The sequence below is a fragment of the Lagenorhynchus albirostris genome, chromosome 16 (assembly GCF_949774975.1).
Source record: "Lagenorhynchus albirostris chromosome 16, mLagAlb1.1, whole genome shotgun sequence".
In the NCBI taxonomy this organism is placed as follows: Eukaryota; Metazoa; Chordata; class Mammalia; order Artiodactyla; family Delphinidae; genus Lagenorhynchus; species Lagenorhynchus albirostris.
In genome coordinates this window covers 28,433,020-28,455,300 of record NC_083110.1, presented here as the reverse complement: position 1 = coordinate 28,455,300, position 22,281 = coordinate 28,433,020, and the positions used below count along the sequence as shown (strand labels likewise).

Genomic DNA, 22,281 nt, shown 5'->3' with positions numbered 1-22,281 from the left:
CTCTAGCCCTCAAGGCCTAGGAGTTCAGGCTGTATGTTATGCTCAGAAAAATGGTCCAGATAAATTGTCCTGTGGGAGGAAAGTGCGGTTGTATAATCAGAGGAAGGTGAAAGAAATCTTGTCATCCCACAGACTCTCTGAGGCCCCTGATGAGATTCCAGATAAGGATCCAACAGTTCTTTTCCTGAGCGTCAGTTTAGGAAAGTTGCCTGAGGTTAGTCCCTGCTCTTTCCACGGTCCGTGCCACCATGACACTAAGGACATCTATGGGCAGAAGTGACACAGATGTGGAAAATAAGTTGTATGGCACAAGTTGAATGCCCATATTTAAAGATATGGGATCTGGAACATTCCAGAGTACCTTGCAAAATGCATGGTGTGAGTCACTTGTGATTTGCTGAGGCATGAATGTGATCCAGATGCTATGAAGATAGCACGCATGCCTCAAGCCAGCAAATGAGCCTACAAACCATCCGGTGTATTTTTGTCTTTACCCTTCCTTTTATAAGTGAAAACTCATGTGAAGTCCTAAAACCTTTATTTCCCTTTCTAAAAAAATGGCCCTGCAAAGAAGCCAACTGATTTATAAATGACTGTAGTTCTGGATTGATAGAATATTTAAGGGTATGAGTGGTTATACTTCATGGAATTCTGGAGGAAATTATTCCCCCAGTTCTGGAAAAGCAGTATAGTAGTCCTGGAGTGTCTTATCCCATATCTCCTGTAAAGAATTTCTACTGGATATTCTAAGTGCCCCATGGATGTCACCACACAGTGTGTTATAAGAAGGCAGAATTTGCTCTGAGCTGCAGTGGTCCAGAGGTCGGGGTAGCTCCAGAGTAGGTGGAGTTGAATTTGAAAATAGGTATGATTATTGTAAGTAAAGGGGCTACAGGCAGATGGAAAGGGCTGGGGCAGAGTGAGGAAGGCCACACAAGCAGGAAAGGCCAGGTTTATTCATGACAGGCACTTGGCTATATGTCTACTAATGACATTGCTGAGGGACTTAAGGATCTCAGGGTGTCAAAGGAAATGATTGTAGGTGAGGTCACTGTTAACTTGGAGAGACCCTCAAAGAATGGCCTTTTCTGTCATCTTACTGACCTCCCCGCTCCCGCCAACTGTCAGAAATATACTTAAATGCTTAGCATAGCACCTCACGCCTAGTAGATGCTTAGTAGAGGTGAGTGGAGTGAGCAAATAAATGATTTAATCCCCATATCTCTTGTTTGCAGTCTGCTCTGTCTTAGTTTGCCCTCAAATGAGAGAAAGCAGTTTGATTCCTTTATTAAATACCACATCCTTTCCTTCCAGCCTTCAGTCACTCTCCATTCATTTGATAGCTGGGTACTGGGCAAGGGTCCCAAAGATCGAAGGCACTGAAGTTGTCAGGAGGAGGCATGGTCAGACTTGCCCAAGAGTTCTCTAGTGCAAATCATCCCATTCCCTTAACCTTTGCTAATAGCTCCCAAGCCTCAATATTTTACTGGCCTCATCACAGGTACATTGCACAGTACCAGCCCAAGGCCTGAGGAGGCTATAGCATTGAGACCTTCACAGTTCAATAATGTACAGAAGACATCTCTACTTTCTGCTCTAGGGGGCTTGGAATGGTTCCCCAGCACTTCCCTGGCCACGTGGAGATGGGCGCTCACTCCTCTCAGCCATGGGCTGGCGAATTGTGCTCTGTCACCTGGGCAGGGCCCGTTAATCAGATGGGTGTGGTTTCTCTGCTTAATGATGGTGAATCACAAGTGGGGCTGTCAGAGGGATGACACCCTCGTGTAGGGTCAAGGGGCAAAGTTTTCAATCCTCCTTAACGTTAGTCATGTGGTATCTGACTTTGGATAAACACTCTGATTTCGTTTCTTCATCCCTGAAATGGGTTTGTTAGAGTAGCCCCACCTAAATACCGTGAGGGATTGTGTGTGAATCCAAGGAGATGGAGACTACAGATTGGTTTTATAAAACATGGAGGGCTTTGGAAATCGCATTTTGCAGTCAGGTTAATCATGGTGTGTGAGGGCTCCTGAACTGAAAACTTGGGTTTGAATGCAGCTCTGCTACCTACTAGGCCTGGGCAAATTATTTAACCTGTCTGTGCTCCGTTTTCTCACTGAGAATACTAATTGTACCTGGCTCATCAAATTTCTGTGAGATAGAAGTGAGATATAGGGCTTTCTCTAGTCTGTGTGGTACCTTTACGGGAGTCAGAAAAAGTCACTCCTTTCTTTGAGATACTTTACTTCCATGTGTTGAAAAGTTCTCGTAATATACTGATTATGTTTGAACAGTATGCTTTTCTACCATCTGCTAGGAAAAAACATTATAATAAATATGCAAATATATCATTCCGTGGTATGAGTGATGCCCACTTTGATGAACTGTTGTTCAGTGTCTGACCTTCGTAACCATACATGGCAGCCCTGAGTGGATGGGTGTAAAGCACTTATTACCTAGGGTGTAGTTAGAGATCAAGCAACATTAGCCTTTTTGTTATTAATATTGGATAGTTTTACCATTTTCTTTCATTTGGTCCCCCAAAATAACAGTTAACAAGTTAGGGTTAGCCATTTGTACCCAGTAGGCAGAATTCCTGTTGATTGTGCTTGCCATTAGGTATGCATGGGAAGTAGATGCTGTTGGAAACCAAGACACCTTTGGGAGGTGAGCAATCCACGTGAGGGAGACTTACAAAAGCCTACAGAGTGTTGAGGAGGGATACGGGCAGATTGACAGTGACCACTGGGATTTTCCCTCTGTAGACAGGCCAGTGTGGTACCACTCAGTGGAGCTTTTTAGGAAGCAGAAAGGCGAGGCCTCGGCTCAGTGACAGAAGACCTCACGCACATCTGCTCGGTGGCAGTCGGTTATGGCAGGAGTCCTGACATTTGGGTGAAATGACATCAATCCAGAGTTGCTACTGGCTGAGTGGGGCTCATGCTGCTCCAACTAGATGGTAGGTGGCACCTGGCCTCCCTCCTTTACCTCTTTTTCCCTCAAAAAAAGTAATTTTGGGGCTTCCCTGGTGGCGTAGTGGTTGAGAGTCCTCCTGCCGATGCAGGGGACACGGGTTCGTGCCCCGGTCTGGGAAGATCCCACATGCTGCAGAGCTGAGCCTGCGCGTCCGGAGCCTATGCTCTGCAACGGGAGAGGCCACAACAATGAGAGGCCCGCGTACCGCAAAAAAAAATAATAATTTTGGCCCTCAGCCTGAGGCCCTGGGAATGATTTGTTCTTCATTGGGAAAGGGGTTTTGGATCCTTTTAAATACCTAGTAAAATGATGCATCTTCTCTCTGTCCCTCCCCTACCTCCCCATAGGTGTATGCAGAAATATTTGCATACACGTTCAAGAAGTTTACCTAGACCAGTGGCTTTCCACCTTAGTTGCACATTATAATCAACTGGGGAACTTTTAAACCCTGCCATGCGCAGGCCGCATCCCAGAGCAAGTAAATCAGACTCTGGGCATAGGGTGCAGGCATCAGGGATTCCAGTGTGCAATCGAAGTTGAGAAGCACAGGCCTAGGCTCTTCTTTACCAAAGGTAACCATCTGTGAGCCTCATATCAGGGCTGTGGACTCACTAAGCTTAAATCCCCATAGACTGGCAGCCTCCTAAGGGTGATTTCTAGGAATTTTGGATGGTATATAATGGACAGTATGAAAATGCTGTATATATGAGAAATGACCTTTGACTCAAGAACGTCTCCATGTTCCCCAGCCTTACACCGTCTCGATCCAGAAAGAGCAGAGGAAATAAACCAGGGGAGTGTGCATGGGAGAGATCAAGAGAGGTGGGGGCAGGTAGGTCTCAGAAGGCCTAATTGGCATAGGAAATGGAAAAATTTTGAAAATCAATCAAACCCTGGTTCTAATGACAAGGAAGGACAGTAAATAATGAGAATGTCAGGGTTGAAGTTTCACACTTAATCTATAAACCTACTTTTAATAGGTCCTCAGGTGATTATAAATTCACAGTGGCCTTCTTTTTACTGGGTTATATGAGGCTGTTCCACATTTCTAAAGGAAGCCCAGGTGCGTCTCTTACGTACTTATTTTTATTTATTTATATTTAGGATACTGAAGAATTTTTTTAAACCCTCCTTTTTATGAGCAATAATTATATACCATGCAAGGAAGCAATGTCTCTGTGTTATGAAATATTAAATCAAAATGCTTACCATTCCCAAATGTCCCAGAGATAAATACCAGCAGTACTTTGAAGCCCCTCTTAGAGCTGTTTTGCCTGCAAATTTATCGTTTTGTCTGCATTTTCAGAAAGCCCTGTTTTCTGTGAAGTATAGCACTCTAGGTAGTTTTTAAGGCTCAGACTCCTCTGGAGTTGCCTGTGTCGGCAACAACTCTTATGTAGATGGCACACGAGGGATGGCGTGTTGATCGGCTCCTTTAAGATGATGAATGGGCAGAGAGTGTTATTGTCTTTGATTGCATGCCTCACATCATCTGTATGTAGGAATAAGAGGGCCATACTTTATCTTTAGCCATTTTATAAATATTTAAGTCCTTATAGTTGCCTGAAGATATTAAAGCATATTTTACGGTAGTCAGAATATAAATATTATATATAGCTCAAGATACCAAAGTAGTTTAATGAATTCATAATTTTATGTTCACGTTTATTGGAATGTGTTTTATGTTCCAAAAGTTCCATTTAAGGAATAAGATACCATTCTGCTTCCTGACAACACACCAAGTGTTGGCTGGCGTTTCGGGTGGGAGTCTCGGTTCCAATATCTGTAGAGGTTTTCATTAGGAAGCAAGGAGGCAGGAAGTCAGGGCCCTGGGATATGTTTCCTCCATCTCTACATTTAAAGCTATATATAAATAACTTTCTGAATAAACAATTCTGGCGCTTATTTAAATCATTAAAGCGTTCCAGAGAGAAAACTTTTTATAGCCCCTTTCCTCTATTTCAAGGAGATTAATTCAGAGAACTTAAGTAAGAACAATAAAGATGTAGCTTGCAATTTTCCCTTCCTCCCCACCCCCTTTCAGAAACAGGGACACAGACCCTGCTGGCCAGTATACAGCCCAATTCAGGGTATTATTGGTTTGGTTAGTGCCTTCCCAATGCATTCTGAACATTTCTCTCTAAGTTAAAGAGTCCCAACTTGCTCCTTCCTTTTCCTAAGTGCAAATAAGTGACAGGGAGACTATTACTGCCCCTCTTTTCAGTTTTCCAGGGAAATATAAAGACTTTCCTCTTTAATATTTCACAAAGTTTCTCCAGCTCCCAGCGGGAGTCCATGCTGGGTAACGTTTGCTAATTACCAACAACAAAACTAGACGTACAACGCTGGTAAATTACCTGACCCTTTCCATTTTAATGAGACAACAAGGATTTCCCGAAATGATGTTGTTTCACTGGTTAATGGTGTCAGCAACGTTGTAATTGTGGGTTGAGACACATTAGCTGAACAACCACATGTGGAAAGGGCTTTCTCTCGACAGGCCCTTTGGAGACTAGAACCACATTATCGTTAAGCCTCTGTCACTTGCAGGCTGCTAATCACTTACTTTATTATCCCGCATATCCATTGTCTTTCTTTAATTGCTCTTTAAATTAAAATTAAAAATAGTTCTAAAGCCCACCATGGCTGGGATAGCATCTTGATTATGAAGATAACTTCAAGAAAATGGAACTGATAACATATTGCCAAGATTATAAGCGAGTCCCACTGTTATGTACCGTGCCTGCAGGCCCCAGGGGCCTAATTGTGGCAGTTTCTCTTCCTTCTGCCCATACTGTTTGTTTAATAAATTGTTATTTATGGCCTTTTTGGCCATTATAGCAACTTTGGAGAAAGTACATCCTTCTCATTGGTTTGGGCGCTGAAATTTCATTCTCCAGGCAAAGGTATAAACAGAATTGAAAGGCAGGAGCTGCACTACAGCTTGTGAGGGCCTCTGAAAAGAGGCCCTCTTGATTCTCCTTGCTAGCTTATTCTGTATGAGTTTATTATTAAAATTTAGAGTTGTAAAAGAGACATAAACTTTCGAGCTGAAAGGAACTTTAGAGTCATCCCCATTTTACAGGTGAAGAAACTGAGGACAAGAGCAGTTGCCGTGATGGTGATCACATGGCAGGAGATGAAACTGGATTGTCTGTTAGCGAGTGGATTGGATGGAGGGCTCCTGGAGGGAGGATTATGGCTTATGGACTACTCCTGAGACAGGGTATTGTCTCACGCTCAGAGCTGTAATGTGCACGCTTGCATGGTTGTCGTGGTGCGGTGCATTTAGTGCGTGTCTCTTGTATGCCTACACTGGTGTGTTTTTTCATGTGAACTATGTGCTGTGATACTGGAAGGGAGGGCTCCTGCCTTTCACTTCTTAAAAAAATGACCCCAGGAATGACTGCGGGCATTCCTGAATATTGAGTGATCAAACCCAGAGTTACCATGATTCCAGTATTATATACAGTGCCCCAGAATTAGGATGACACGTTTCTGAGAGCCAGAAGTCCTTGGGACATTGCCTTATGTGCCTCGGTTTTACAGATGGGCAAACCAAGTTTGGGTAAGACATTGAATCTAAATTGTCGCGGGGAGTTAGGGGATGACCTGGAGCTAAAACCCGTGTCTTTTGATTCTCTGTTTTTCTGTCAGCATTACCAGTCTATCATTGACATCATCAAAAATGAGTCAGTACTTAGAAAGGGCTTACTTTGTGCCAGGCACTGTTATAAGCAGTTTATCTGTATTATTTAACTCATTTAATCTTCGTGACATATTACTCTTCCATTTTATAGGTGAGGCGACTAAGACACAGAATTTAAGTACATCGCCCCAGATCATAAAACTGGGAACCGAAGGAGGCAGCACTCAGCTCAGGCAGTCTAGCTGCAGAATTCCTGTTCTTAATCACGATGTTATGGCTCATTTCAGGATGTGGTCAGAGGATATTGATCATGGTGTAAACAGAGATGTTCAAAATCAAACTAGCACCAATCGGCCTCTTCTTTAGTGAAGTTCTATGTGTGTGGGGAATGCCTGACTCTCGAAATCCAAGATTCCAGTTACATGTTCATCTGCCAGCATCATATATGCAGGAAAGCCTTTCAGACTTCAAAGAAAACATTTACAGTGCTTTCTTTTAAAAGACCATCAAATGTTTGGGACGTCAGCCACTATCTCTGTCCAGGCGTCCTGTCTCTAGAACCTGTCAGAGACAGCTGGCTGAGAGCTGTCAGTGACGGGATTCTGCTCTTCCTGAATTGCAGGGCAATGCCTTGGACCACTTGGCAAATCCATCTTTTACAGCTACTTAATTTTCTGTGCACTTAAGATATGGGTGTTTTAGTTTGCTTGTGATTTCCTAGCTCTGGTTTTTGCTACGCTGGCCATCGGTTTGTACTAAACCAAACAACTGGGGCCCATTTGGCATTTGGTGTTTTAAATGTAAAAGGACATTTGAAGTACATGACAAATGCTGAAAAACAAAGCCCATAACACTGAGAACGTAAAGAAACTGTTTATAATGTAAAGGTGGTTACATTTTCAGTCTATCTATTACTTTAATGAGCTCTTTGCATTTCTTTGATTAATGCTCACAAAAGGGGGAGAAGAAATTGATGTAATGGAAACAAAATGGTATATAGTCTTGGCAGCATTAGGGTTTCTGTGTGTTTTATTAGTATCCAGTTCGTATTGCTGTCTTGCCATGTGTACTTCTACCTTTTCCCTGGCATAGTATGCCTCTAGTTTACTGGAAATGTGATCCAGCATGAAGAAGTTTCTATATTAGTGGCAAAACAGCCTTTGTTTGCCTCTGGTGGCAGCAAAGAGGGAGGGTCCAGGACAGGAATTAAGAAGTGGTAATAGTAGTAAAAAGAAAGGCTGATGTAGTTCATGCCATATTGAAATGAAGAATCCAACAGGTATGAAGAAAAGAAAAGAGAACATTAAAGATGCTTTAGAAACATTTAAACATTAGGTAGTAATTGGTACATAATCAGTAGTAATTCTTACAGTTTAAAATAGTGAATAAAGGGGAAGGGAAAAGTGCAGCAAAGATATCTTTGTGAAGTAACTACATGGGGGGGAGAAAAGTTAGTCAAGGCAGGCTTCCTGGAGGTGGTGAAGGAGGGGCGGGAACTGAGTTGGGGGAGAAGGGAGGGGACAGCATATCTGAAGTGGGTAAGACTTGGTGAGAGTAGGGATGGGAATCAGCAAATGCCACCCTTCTGTGCTGGAAACCAGCTCTGACTGCTCCTCCCCTCAGCTGTATACACGGAGCATTGTGGGTTTCCATGGGCTCTTTGGACCCATGTAAGCTCTCAGCATCCTTTGCTCTGAGATTGAGTGGCTCTTACAACATTGTAGGAAGTTGAAATGGTAGAGAACTGGGAACCCTGAAAACTCTGTTTTGCTCTGTTCTTCTAAAGCCCCTTAATCTGTAACTTTTGGTCACTTCTATCCCAGAGCATCAGTTTCCCCAAATTCACGTAGGTCAAAATGACCTTTAGGGTTGTTACAGCTCATCAGCGCGAGTCCCTCCACCGTGTCAATCAGCTGTTCTCAACCCATGAAGATGACGTGAAGTTGTGAGGTTTCAGGCTCTTTTCTCTTATTCATTTATAATTTGGGTAAATTTTCTTCTCGCACAAAGGAAATATATTTCTTTTAGAAAATTTGGCAACTAGGTATAAACAAAAAGAAGACACATATGAATTCCTTATAATCTTAGCATTCGGACATAAGAAAGTTAACGTTAGTCTTGTTTCTGCAGATATAAATATTTTACCCCTCAAAAATGGATCATACATAATAGTGTGTACCTGTTTTTTCCATAAAATTGTATCATGACCGTTTTTTCTATATCATGAAATGTTTTTCTGCATTATTTTTAGTGGATGCGTACTTAACATAATCAGTTTCCTAAAACTGGACGTTCAGGTTGTTTTCATTTTAATACTGTTACTTAATAACTACAAATGAAGACCATTGTAACCAAATCTTTTCATATAAAGAAATGTTGGCTGTGCATGTATTTTTAGAAGTGAAATTGCTTAGGTGAAAGGGTATGTCAAATTTTAAATCATTTAATCTGTGTCGCCAAATTACGTCTTATTTTTAAGTTGTAAGATGAATTCAGAGGGGGTAAAAGGCAATTGAGAAGTTGTGGAAAATTCATCCTGACACCATGAGCTTTTGCACAAATGAAGAGGTTAGACCAGGTGAATATTAGGTTTCTTTCCAAATCTGTGGCCTTAACTGTGTTTGAGTTGTAACTAGTCTCCTCCCCTTCCCCCCTCCCTTCCTTATTCCCTCCCTCTTTCCCTCCCTCTCTCCCTCCCTCCCCCCCTTCCTTCCTTACACCAACCCCTCTGAGAGACAGGTTCTTACTTAGGGACCATAAGCTCTTTAAGTTTACTTTAAGGAAAGAGACTGTCTGCTTGGAGAGACAACTCTTGCAAACATATTTGTTTCATGTGTGTGAGACTTGTATTTGTTTCATGTGTGTGTGACTTGTCTAAGTGCTGACTATATCTTATGAAACTTAATGGACAAATAGCTATAGAGAACTTAGGTTGATTGATTGGTTGTTAGTTGGTTGGTTTAGTTTGCTTTGGTTTAATTTAGACCCAGAACAGAAACTCTAAAAAAGATGAAGTACCTTGTGCAGCTTCCCAATGCTTTCATTAAATACAGTCTCTAGAAAAGAGTACTGTTAAAAATACCAGTGTTACTTATTGTAAATAAAGAAATTGACCCAGGTCTTGTCCCTGGTCACTGGAAGTGAACAAGAAACCTTGAATGAAGATATAGTCACTTGTTTCAATAGAAACTCAGACATGCATAAGCCATTTTACCAAGAAAAGAACAGAGATTTTTCTCAGTTACTATACTATTTGGGCATTTTGGTTGCAAGTGATAGAAATCCAACCCCAAAGCCTTAAATAAAGGGGAAGTCATACAACTGGGGTGTCTCTGGCGTTAGGCACATTTGAGCCCAGGAGCCTGAGTGGTGTCAGAGCTCTGTCTCATTCTCTACTTCTTGATTCATTTGCCCTGTTTTCATTTGTCCCCTGGTGAGCTAAATGCTCACCAGCAGCCCCGTACTTACATCCTTGTGGTTTTGAAAGCATCTTTAGCATCGATTTCATCAGGTCTTGGGGAGAACACAGATTGGCCCCAGCTTGGAGGACAAGTGGATCTCTAAACCAGCCATGTGTCCAGGATGATGGGGGTCCATATTGTTGGCCCTGTGGAGTCAGGGTTGCCCCCCTCCCCTACCCCCCACCAAACACTGGGAATGGGCTCCTCATGTAGAGAAGAGGTTGAAGGGGAGCACGTAACAACAGAATCAACTAGCCTGGCTCTGCCACCAGCTGATCCGCAACCTTAGACACAGTAACTTCGCTGCTCTGAGCCTCAGTTTCTTCATCTGTAAAAGGGAGGTAATTACTAGAAGATTTCCAAAGGTCTTGCATCCCTAACAAAGTGATTGGTAAAGAGGCAAAAAGAGACCCAAATGGTATAGTTTAGGTTTCTCAGAACCGTCTATTAATGTAATTTCTAAGCTCTGTCTTTAGGCTCTGGGTAGAGAACAGTGATCAGTTCCAAGCTCGTGAGTTACCTGGAGTAAAGCAGGTAACACAGTTGAAATTGGCAAGGGTGTTCCCTGCCCCGCCTTTCCCAGCATTGACCTTGACCTCCAGCAACCTGTCGGGGGCTGGCACCACTTCCAGCTCCTAAGTGGAAAGTGCTCAGTTAGAGTAGCTTCTGGGGAGTGTCAGGAGAAGTTTCTGCCTTGATAAAGAATAATTTTTTATTGAGTCAACACTGGTCGGCTCCTGGCTCTCGTGACTCAGGACTCCAGCTTCGTGGAAAGCCACTGAAAACTACTATGAATAACTATTACAAGGTTCAACTGAGGTTTTCCCTTGGCCGGATTTCTCTTGCAGACTTTTCTAAAAAATCTATTTCCCAAATCAAGCCTGGGCACGTGGATTTTTCCCCCTACAAGTTAGAAAGCAATCATGCTTCTGTACCTGGAATTTTCCCTACTTCAGCTGCTGAAGAATTTGTTGGAATACATACTGCAAAAAACGACTGCTGTGGCTATTACTGTACTTGCTCAGGGGAGCTATTCAGATGCCTCATTTATTGGAGCTTAATAGATTAAAAGTCCAAATTGAGTCTCATGATATAAGCCTAATCAAGTTCTAATCTGCATAATTTTCCCATAAGCAGCAATGGGAAATTTGGATAATTTATGTTTCAGCAGTTGCCAATCATGTGCTAAGTAGCATTGTTGCATTTACTTATCAAAATATTTTTATTGATCTTCACTTCATCTGACATTTGGCTTTGGGTTTTTTTTTTTCCTGGCGTTAACAGGAAATTTAATTCATCTCCTAGATGATGTAATATGAGATGTGTCTCTTGATTTTAACATGCCTTTATAGATCATTTTTAACGGTGATCTTTCCCTTTTACAACTTCATATTGAATACCTGTCTCAGCAAACCTAGATGACTCTGCCTAATTTATTTCTCTCGTTTAACGTAGCATATGGATTTCTAACCATCATTTATATGCACACAATAAAAGACAATTTGCCCCACCATTTGAACCAATTCCTTTATGTTACATCTATGGGTGTGGAGAGGCACTTACCTTCATTTCTCCATCTATTTTAGGGGAGGTGATTTATAAGAATTTCCATCTCCCTCTCTCCCTGGAAAAGCCTGGGGATTTAACTAGGGGAGATTTAGAAAGTACTTTGTGTTTTCCCCCACGGAAAAATACTGTAATAAAGCATTTATCATATGTACTGAGTTGTGCATGCTACCATACCAAGGCAAGTTAAGCATAACTACAGTGGGTCCCAGCTGTTATCTGCTATTGTTTAAAAGCGGAAACAATAAAAGAGTGAGACTGGCTCAGGCCTCAGACTCGCCTGCCAAGCTCAGCACATGAGAAAGAGAGACCATCACACACAGAGGCAAGGCAGCATGGAGCACGGTAATCCTTGGGTTCTGAAGTCAGACTGTCTGGCTGGAGCCCCCAGATCTGCCACTTACCAACTGGGGCGTTGGAGGAAGTTATTTGACGACTCTGAATCTCATTTCCTTCATCTGCAAAATGGTAATATTAGCAGTTCCTGTACTTACAGGGTTGTTATGAGGAATAAATGAGGTGGCCCGTGAAACAACCCTTAGCGCAGCTTTGGCACGTAATAAGAAGGAATATGCCATGGTGACCTAGAGGAGGCTCTGGAGCCAGTTTACCTGGACTGAGATCTAGATCTGCTCATTCCTAAATGTATGCGCTGGGTCAAGTTGCTTAGCTCTGCTGTGCTTCAATTTCCTCATCTGTAACATAGCAGTATCTACCTAGGATGGCTGTATGAACTAGAGTTAAAACATGCGCAGATTTTAGTACATGCTGAGCGCTCAGTAAATGTTGGATTTTGCTACCTTTTGCTTAAGGTTCTACTTAAGCCTGACTTCTTCATTCTCAAAATGACCTTAGTCAATCTAGATCCAGAACATTCTTGCCTTTGCTTTTTTTTTTTTTTTTTTTTTTTGGCGGTACGCGGGCCTCTCACTGTTGTGGCCTCTCCTGTTGCAGAGCACAGGCTCCGGACGCACAGGCTCAGCGGCCATGGCTCACGGGCCCAGTCGCTCCACGGCATGTGGGATCTTCCCGGACCGGGGCACGAACCTGTGTCCCCTGCATCGGCAGGCGGACTCTCAACCACTGCGCCACTGCGCAACCACTGCCTTTGCTTTGAGTTCCACAAAGACCATGACATTGAGTCTTTCTCATCTTCAAATGCACTCACAACTACATTACCCTGGAACCCTTTTCTAGCCATGCCCTCTGGTAGATCTTATCTGAGTCACAGCCTCTCTTTGCTTGTAACCACAGGTGCTCCTTGGATGCTACGTCTGTATGCATGCACACAGCAGGGGCCCAAAAGAATTACTTTAAAAAATGAAACCTTAGTGATCTTGTTATTCCCGAGCCTCTTCTCCTTGAACTTCTTAGGAATAAGTCAAGTGTTTGTGTTAAATTCTTTCATGTGAAGCCATCCAAACTGAAATGCCCTTGTCAAATTTAACTATAGGTCACTTAACCTTCCAATAACTTCCCTGACACAGGCCAAGTGCTGCCTGCCATTGAATAACCAATCATAAAAAAGAAAATCAGGGACTACAGATTTTGTTCAGCTGAACCCAACAGTGGTGATGGTTGAGAACACAAATTCTGGAAAAGAATATAGAGAGCGGTGAAAACCGTTTCAAAAGCCCGAGAAACAACAGAAGAAAGATTGTGTCCTTAAATAATTAAAGGAAGTGGGAAATTAGGTCTAGAAAACAGAAGACTCCAGAGAGTCTGCAGTTGCTATAAGGCATTAAGAACCTTTCTTTCGTGAAGACTGGACACCAGTTTTTCAACATACCTAAAGAAAATCCTAGCCATCCAATATCCAAAATACTCCGTCCTTAAATATTTTAGGCTGTATTTTTATCACTGGATTGACCTGATTATTTCTACCAAAATATATCCACACTGCTATTGCCTTCCCATTAATTTTCCAGGATTTTTCTCTATGTGAAAATTCTTTTAAAAAACTCTACCAAAAGCTACCTCAGGTCTTTATCCATAGGGAAGGGGGAGGCAGTGGATGCTGTTCCTAGCCAGAATATTTATTGTGTACTGAGTAAAATATTAACGTTGGTAGTCAACATTTTAAAGTATTTTTCTTCATACCAGGCATTGTACTAAATGTTTTAAATATACCATTTCATTTTATTCTCACAGCTGCCCTGTATAGTGGGTAATTCCAGCTTACAGACAAAGAAACAGAGGTTTGGAGAGTCTGTGCTATGCTCATGGTTATGTGGCTTATAAGTAGATGAGGCAGAATTTAAACCTAAGACATCTGACTCCAAAGCACATGCTCTTAGCTATTCCACTCCATTTCTTCTCTGTGGGCCAGGCATTTTGTAGACAACCTGGGATGTTTAAAGAAATAGAAAACCCAGTCTTTGACCTAAAGTTCTCCTGCAGCATATGGAGTGAGCATGCTTGGCAGGGGGCAGTGTTGGGCCCATTTCTGCCTGATGCCAAAGGAGTAGAACAAGGAAAGTAAGCCCATCCTATCTGCCCCTGAAGATTGAAATGGGGAGGGCTTTTCAGTGTAAGGAGTTCAGGTAGTCTTTAAAGTTATCTTTAGCCCAAAACTTGCCTCCCATGTCCATGCTCAACAGAGGGGAAAGGGAATACATCCAAAGAACCAGGAGGCCATCTTGGTAAGAGCTTGGGTTGTAGTTAATTAAACTTAAATCTTTTCCTGATTGAGAACTTCTGATTCCATCTCTCCCATGCCAACATTCTTCATCATCTCTTCTGGCAAAATAAGTGGTTGTTTCTAAAATTAACTTCCCGAGTGTTAGTTCAACTAACGGAAGGAGCGTTTCCCAGTTTCACTATCCTCTAGCTGTAGATCAGGGTCCCTGGAGGATATTCCACGTGCCAGCGCTTTCACATGCAGAACTGAAGCACTGCTTTATGTAGAGGGACTTAAAATTCAACCAAAGATGTACCCACTGCAGCTAACAAAGGGATGGGAAGCAAGACCATTAGGGACCTGGTTGCCATTTAGACCTGCCCCTTTATTAACAGCCGCTGTGGTGAATGGGGTAGATGCCGTCCGATGGCACCAAAGGCCGGATTGCCTCTTCTATTTGGAAGGAAGGTGCCTGATTTTCTTTTCTTTCCAAGGCCACTTCGGGAATCTGGGTCTGCTCTGCCATTTCAAGCCACAAGTTTCCCATTATAGGATCTCTAAGAATGAAACAATGCTAATAAATTCTGTTCCTCTTTAACACAACTCTTCAGGAAGGGCAAAAAATAAGATAAAATCTATTTCTGTTCTCTTTGCCTTTGCTTATAAAAATGTGTGGCTATAAAAGTAGCAAAATAAAAAGTGACATTATCACGGCTGAGGTTTTCTTTCCAACAAAATCACCTCGTTCTTGGGGTCCTGTGTAGGAGAGAGAAAGACGTTTAATGGAGAGATGTCTTTGGACATCCACCACAGTTTGTCAGTTTCAGATGCTAATGGAACCGGGCTTGGCGACTGAAGGGGAAAATGGAATATGAAAGCAAAATGAAAGAGGCCTATGAGGCAAGCATGTCATTTCTAAATGAAGGTTTCATGCAAAGGAATTGAGTCTTTTCACGGCTGAAAATGGAATCTTTAAATAAGATAAAATAAAAGGAAGCTTTGGTTTGTTGCCGGTTCTGTAATGAAATACTGTTTTCCTAATACCGTGTGACCTGCATTTTTACCTGTTTTATGGGTGCTAGTCCTTGACGTACAAACCCGTATTTTCTCAAGTCAGCATTTGATGATGGATGTCAAAATACAAGCCATGTATTATGCATATAGCATTACCGATTTAAGGTGTTTACTTGTCAAGTTGAAGAAATTCAAAAACGTCACATCCACTGAATCTACACAGCTGTCACTTGCAGTTTTTCATGCTTTTGAACGAAACTTCTGATGAAAACAGTTTAGTTTTCCCCCTTCACTATTCTAGGGGAAGAAAACAGCAAGCATTTCAATTGCGTGTTCTTGGTTACATGGTTGGCTGAAAAACACACATTCCAGAGTTTAGAAAGATGGACACTATACTGTCCTTCAAAGTTACTTAGCCTGTGCACAGGGTATCAGTATAAAGAATAAAATTAAGTGCAATCAGGGAGTGAACGGTAAATAAAACTTTTTTTTTCTTTCTGAAAATATGACACTCCGATGAAATTTATACACAGGAGAGCAGAAAACAGGAAAACTCGTTGATATCTTTCTGGCATTTCATGCATGATGTACTTCCAAAGCAACAGGCAATTATGAACACCTGTCATTTCATTCCTGGTAGATGAAGATTCCCACATACCTTCATGCCAGAAACAACCCAGTCTTGCCGCATTACCAGAGAGAGGCGCTAATCTCTCTGGTCACACAGTCTTCGGAAAGTTGTTCTTGGAAACTTCGCAAGTGACTGTATCTGTAATTCCCTAATCCATTGATAAGCCCAGGTCGCCATCCACTACGGGCAAAGAAGAGAAAACAAAGAGAACGTGAACTTCTGTCTGCCTGTTCTGTAAGGGGAAGGCAATTGGGCATGGCGGCCAGTGTGGAGCTGGCGGTGCCACTTGCCACATGGCAAAATTAATTTTCACCAAAAGAATGTATGAAGAAAATAAATGTATCATGTTTATACGGCTATGTACCTCCTTGAAGAGGCAGCCATTTGACCTAGCTGGGATGCTTTCTCACCCTCCCTAAACTTGAAAATATGGTTGGGCCGAGCTCATTCTAATATATATTGAGATTTGGGTCTGAGACCCAAAGAAGCCCAAACTGCAAAAGTCAGAACAAGTAGGCTACTCTCCAGTTTACTGTGCCCACATCTACCTTATGGGGTCTGTGTCAAGCACACTGGGAAGTTCAAGGGTCCACTATAAGCAGGTGGCATATGCAGCAGTCAGGATGATTTCAGCTGCAAGTAAAAAAAACTCCTCAGTTTGGCTTAAACAAAAGGGAGGAAAATAAATACACGCATATATAAAAAAATATATAGTTGTACATATATTGTGTATATATATACATAAATATTTAATACATAATACAAAATACATAAATATACATAAACAGACATTATATATAATCTCATTATTATGTGTATAATATATATAAAAGCTCATTACTACCTTTTATATTATAATCTCACTTATAAATGTATAAAATCTCATGTAGTAAGAAACCCTGAGATCAACTGGTTTTGATTCTAGGGCTGGTTAATTCAGGCACTAAGGACAGTTCTTCCTATCATTCAGTCTTTTTACCATTCACTTCAGCCAATTCATTAAGTTGGCTTTGTCCTCACTGGGCACCCATCCTGGTTACAAGACAGCTGCTACAGTTCCAGGCACTACAGGCACAAAAGCAATGTCCAGTGGATCAAAAGAGAATCTCTTCCCATGTGATATTTTTTAAGAGCAAGGAAACATCTCCTCAAGCACCCAGGCCAATTTCCTCCCGCTTCCCCTTGGCCAGAACCCTGTCAAAGGCCCAGGTTTAAGTCCCTCACTGGCAAGAGAATAAGTAATCAATTGGTTTAAGGTAACAGTCAGGATAGGTTAGGTTATGCTGTGGTAACACCACCACCACAAACGACAACAAAACAAGTCTCAGTGGCTTAAAGCAACAGAGATTGATTTTTCACTCAGAATGCTTTGTGTGTCTGGGCTACTGTCCAGGGCTGCTGCCCAGCCTTCATCTCCATAGTAACCTGTGTTCCCACTGTTGCCACAGCCTGGGAAGAGAGATAGCAAGTCAGATACTTGTACCAGGGCTTCCCTGGTGGCACAGTGGTTGAGCGTCTGCCTGCTAATGCAGGGGACACGGGTTCGAGCCCTGGTCTGGGAGGATCCCACATGCCGCGGAGCGACTAGGCCCGTGAGCCACAACTACTGAGCCTGCGCGTCTGGAGCCTGTGCTCCGCAACAAGAGAGGCCGCGATAGTGAGAGGCCCGCGCACCGCGATAAAGAGGGGCCCCCGCTCGCCACAACTAGAGAAAGCCCTCGCACAGAAACGAAGACCCAACACAGCAAAAATAAATAAATTAATTAATAAACCCCTACCCCCAACATCTAAAAAAAAAAAAAATTACTTGTACCAGAAGTGATGATGTGCGTTGTTCTGTTTGCTTTTCATGGGCCAGGACATTTCCTATGTCACGTGGTCATATCTAACTTCAGGGAGGCACAGAGGTACAATCCTCATGTGTGCCTGAAGGAAGAAGGGAACAGAAATCTGTGAGTAAGATCAATAATTGGTGTAAAGACTGGTTTTCAGGGAACTGTCAAAGTGGGTTAGAATCTTTTATAATGGTCTCCTACTTTGCTCTTCGGAAAACAGCTCATCAGAGTTTATCCTGGGAGTGCTAATTTTTGACTTGTAAATAATGCGTATGTTACTTTTTTATTGTGTATACACACTATACTTTCATCATTTCCAAATTTTCCACATTTCTGATTTTTCTTCTTCCTCTCTTTCCTTCCCACTAGGGTTCACACCTCCAGGAATGGACAGATCCTCTCCGGATAACAGCCCGGTACATGGGATGTTACGTCAGCCCTCCATCACAACTGGGGTCAACATCCCCATCATCACTGAACTAGGTAGGAGTGAATGTCAGCTTTGGGTGGATTTTTTTGGTCCTCTTTTCCAACCATGCAGGATATAAGGAGGTTGGCCTGAGTCTTAGCTCTTTCAGTGTGGTAGGCTCTAATGGGGTTTGTCTCGGGGGGAGATTGGAGAAGGGTATGGGTAGAAATATGACAGATGACCCAAGGGAAAACTGATCTGTCTTTCCTCTGAGGTGAATAGATAGTTTCCTTATGCTGGTCACTGTTTTCAAAGGAGCATGAGATGAAGGGTTTGAGATTGGGGCATACATTAGGGAAGCGGGAGGAAGGGAGGAAAGGTATGGTCCAAGGATTTTTTTCCAGTGATTCACATTGGAAGCATCTGTGGAAGGTCCCTCCCTGGAGGTACAAAGCCTCAGGTCTAAGCCAACCCCATTGTGAGAACTGCATAGAAACATTGGGCTAATATGTGATAGTTTTACATTTCATCTATTCTAGTTGAGCTTTTCAGCTAAAGGCCATTTTCACTGACTGCCGCTCTGGTCCAAAAAATGATGGGGCTTTGAGGGCCATGAACATTGGCCAGTGGGATCCAGCTTTTAACCTGGCCATGGCACTCCCTGCTACTCTTTGTGAATTTGCAAAACTGCTACGTGGTCTCTTCCCCCGAAGATAAACACTAACTACCTGTGGTCCTGGGTCCCTTTACTTTAGAATGTCTCCTCTGTTATTCCCTCACTCTTTTCTTTTTCTGTACTTTCCTCCACTCCCTTTCCCCAACCCTTAACTGCTGTATCCCATTAGCTAAACCTGGCAAGTTGCCTTTGGTATCAGTCAATCAGGAAAAAAACAGTGGGACGCACATTCTAATGATAACTGAACTGGGTAAGAAGCACTGTTTTCTTTCACATCAGTATCTCCTTTTGTTTTGTGGTTCGTGTTTCCAACTATCATCAGCTTGTTTTCTATTTCACCGGCTGTAACGGAAAGGCTACCCCATGGCACTGCTTTGAATGTGTTTTATTTGTGGCTCTGGTTGGAATCGGCTGTCTTGTTCTAACCTTCCTTAATGATTTTTTCCCCACACAGCATCAGTAAACCTTTGATCACACCCATCTGACCTGGCAGTTGTTTCCAAAGCATCTTTGCTCTAATTCATTTTCTTTGGCTTGGGCCTTTTTTTTTTTCCATGTGTCCCCCTGCTCCCCTCCCACCTTCTCCCTTCTATTCCTCTTTCGAGCACACTGTCAGTTTGACTGACATGTCTTCACAGCTCTCGGAGGAAGTCAAGGGAGAAATATAAAAATTTTAAGATAAGAAACCTAAGACGGTGCCTTCCCTCCAGCTGTTTATTTTCCTTTATTCTGACTTTATTTGCCTTTTTTTTCCTACTCAGCCCTTTCTCAGAAGCTCTGGTTCTGAAGCCATAAACGCAGCCAGCTCATAGGGGACCCTTGCTTATTAAAGCCAGGTCTTAAGAAAGGATGCAAAGGATGAGCTTAGCAGCCACCAAGGCCCAGCCCTGCACTCTGACCCCGACTCCGCTGGCCCAGAGCCCTCTCTGGGAGGAGATTCGGAGCAGACTCATCTAGAAGATGAAGGCCTGTGGTCGTGACGGCATTTGTCAGGCTCTTCCCCGATTCCCCATGACTTGGTTAATAACTCTATGAAAAGCACCCATCGGCAGCAGGTCTCAGGACTGGCGGCTGATCTTCTAGATAGAGAAAGCAGGTGCTGCTTGGTGGAGGGTAGATCGAGAGATAGGGATCATCTGCCTTCAAATAGCTCACAACTGAAACGGACATGCCAGTTTCTTGGCTCCAAAATATATTTCAAAATAATAGAGCAGGCTTTTAACACAGTAATCTTGCTTGCCAGGTGTCTGGAAACAAAGGAATAAATTGTCCACCATTCAGCACAGCATTATTGTCGATGTAGCTATTTATCAGGACAAATTCACTCAGGTCAAGGAGTGCCACACTATTTTCTGTTTCCAACAGTAGGACAGGTGTCTTTTTCATGTTTAGAGAAGTTGGCTAAAAGCGTAGGCTTCTGGATTGCTCTTCTCAGAGCCTTAGGCTGGTAAGGGACCCAGGGAGCTTGTGTGGCCCAGACTTCTGGTGGGAAAATTCATCCAAACATCTCTGTCTCAGAAAACCTCAGCAGCATTTCAGTATCACCACTGCCAGGAATTTCTTTGTCTATTTGGAATTCATGCGCTGCCAGCTAACTGGGACATCTTTATTTGTGACTAGTAGAAAAGAAAGAGCGCGGTGCCCCCAATCTGAGGCAACAATTCAAGTATTCAGCTACCACCAGATTTCTTTTATGAGCTCAGAGAACCTTCCGTGTGTTCACATCACCCTCACCTTCTGCCTTAAGCCCAATTTTCCTACTCGTCATACTGCCTTTAGCACTCAGACCATCATCATCCTCTGACCACCTCCCCTCCCCCTATCCCCACAGATATTTACTGTTTACCTACAAGTTCTGAGATGTCTTCTGCATTACACTAGGCCAGTAAAGTGCCTTTTAAAAAACACAGATGGTGCAAGGTCAAACAAGTTTTTTAAACTGTATAGTATTCCAGTCTTCACACACTTGGGGAGTCCCAGTTGACGTTAGTGGGTCCAGGCTTCCTAGAAGTTCCACAAGAAGGAAATCTGTTTGAAGCTATTTAACCTGTTTCCCAGTTGTTTTTGATCACAAACATTTTGGGGTGACTGTTTTCATCACCTCTTAGCACCCACATAATTACTGTCCCGTGAAATAGGTTTCGGGTAACACCGGCTGCTCGCCCTTTGAGACTAGGTAACCCAGAACCCTGGCTCCTGCCTTGGAGTTCTTCCCCAAAGACTCGAATCCCTAGCTGGCTGACATTCTCCAGTCACCTGTCAAGTCTACCAAACCCTCCCCATCGTCGTGAGAAGAGGTAACCGACACTTCCTTTAGGCAGCGTCCATGTGCACGCCCTCCTCAGCTCTTACAGGTACTTAAAACCAGGTCGCTCTGCATCTTGTCGCAGGTTCACATTTTCCCATTCACAAAGCAGGAAGACTAAACTGTGGCCCACAGCATGCTTCTAGGTAAATGAAGGGAGGAGAGGAAAAGCTACCTCATGACCCTGGCAGGATCCCTGAGCAAGGCCTTACTTACGTGCTTCTGAGAGGGGAAGAGGGAAGCTGGGAATTTTCATAGTGTGAACAGCACATGGACAGAACGTGAAAGCATGAGAGCAGCTACCGTTCATCAAGGTGCCGGGCCAGGTTCACCAAGCGGAATCTCATAGGAGCCTCCTGACAGCCTCAGGAGAGCTGCTCATATTGTCCCCATTTTACAGAGAGAGAAACTAAGGTGTAGAATGATAAAATGCTTTGCTCAAGGCAGTTAGTGACAGGGCCTGGATTCAAAGCCCAGTTGTCAGGTCCTGGGTTTTGCATTTTCACTAGCCTGTAGCTCAAGCACTGCAAGGACAGTGGGGACCCAAACATGATAAACGTTGGAAGAACAGAGAGCAAAGATTTTCCCCCATTAGGATCTTTCTCTAGGGAAACAAGATGGTGTCATTTAAAAATAATTCCATGCCCAGCCTTTTGTCCTATTATCATTTATTCTGCCTCATACGATAAACAAACAAAAGTTAAAAGCAACAACAGGGCTTCCCTGGTGGCGCAGTGGTTGAGAGTCCGCCTGCCGATGCAGGGGACGCGGGTTCGTGCCCCGGTCCGGGAAGATCCCACATGCCGCGGAGCGGCTGGGCCCGTGAGCCATGGCCGCTGAGCCTGCGCGTCCAGAGCCTGTGCCCCGCAACGCGAGAGGCCACAACAGTGAGAGGCCCGCGTACCGCAAAAAAACACAAAAAACAAAACAACAACAACAACAAAAGAAGTTATCCCAAAAGTTCCTTACGGAAAAGAAAAGTGAAAACAATAACTCTAGGAAAGAGAATTAGCTTCTGATACATTTAGAAAGGAATCAGAAAAAGGAAACCTCACCTATTCTTTTCCTAAAAGCACCATAATTATTCCAGAAATCACAAGCGCTCATCTCCTCCCCCACCGCACACTTTCCCCGCCATT

The 22,281-nt window shown here is 43.1% G+C and overlaps 1 protein-coding gene across 1 annotated transcript in view; it reads left to right on the top strand.

Moving 5' to 3' along the window:
- Positions 1 to 22,281, top strand: part of KCNMA1 (potassium calcium-activated channel subfamily M alpha 1) — a 728,670-nt gene that overhangs the window by 672,949 nt on the left and 33,440 nt on the right. The window contains exon 22 of the mRNA XM_060126951.1: positions 18,122 to 18,235. Within this exon, the coding sequence (XP_059982934.1) occupies positions 18,122 to 18,235 (114 nt within the window). The remainder of the gene's footprint in view (positions 1 to 18,121; positions 18,236 to 22,281) is intronic.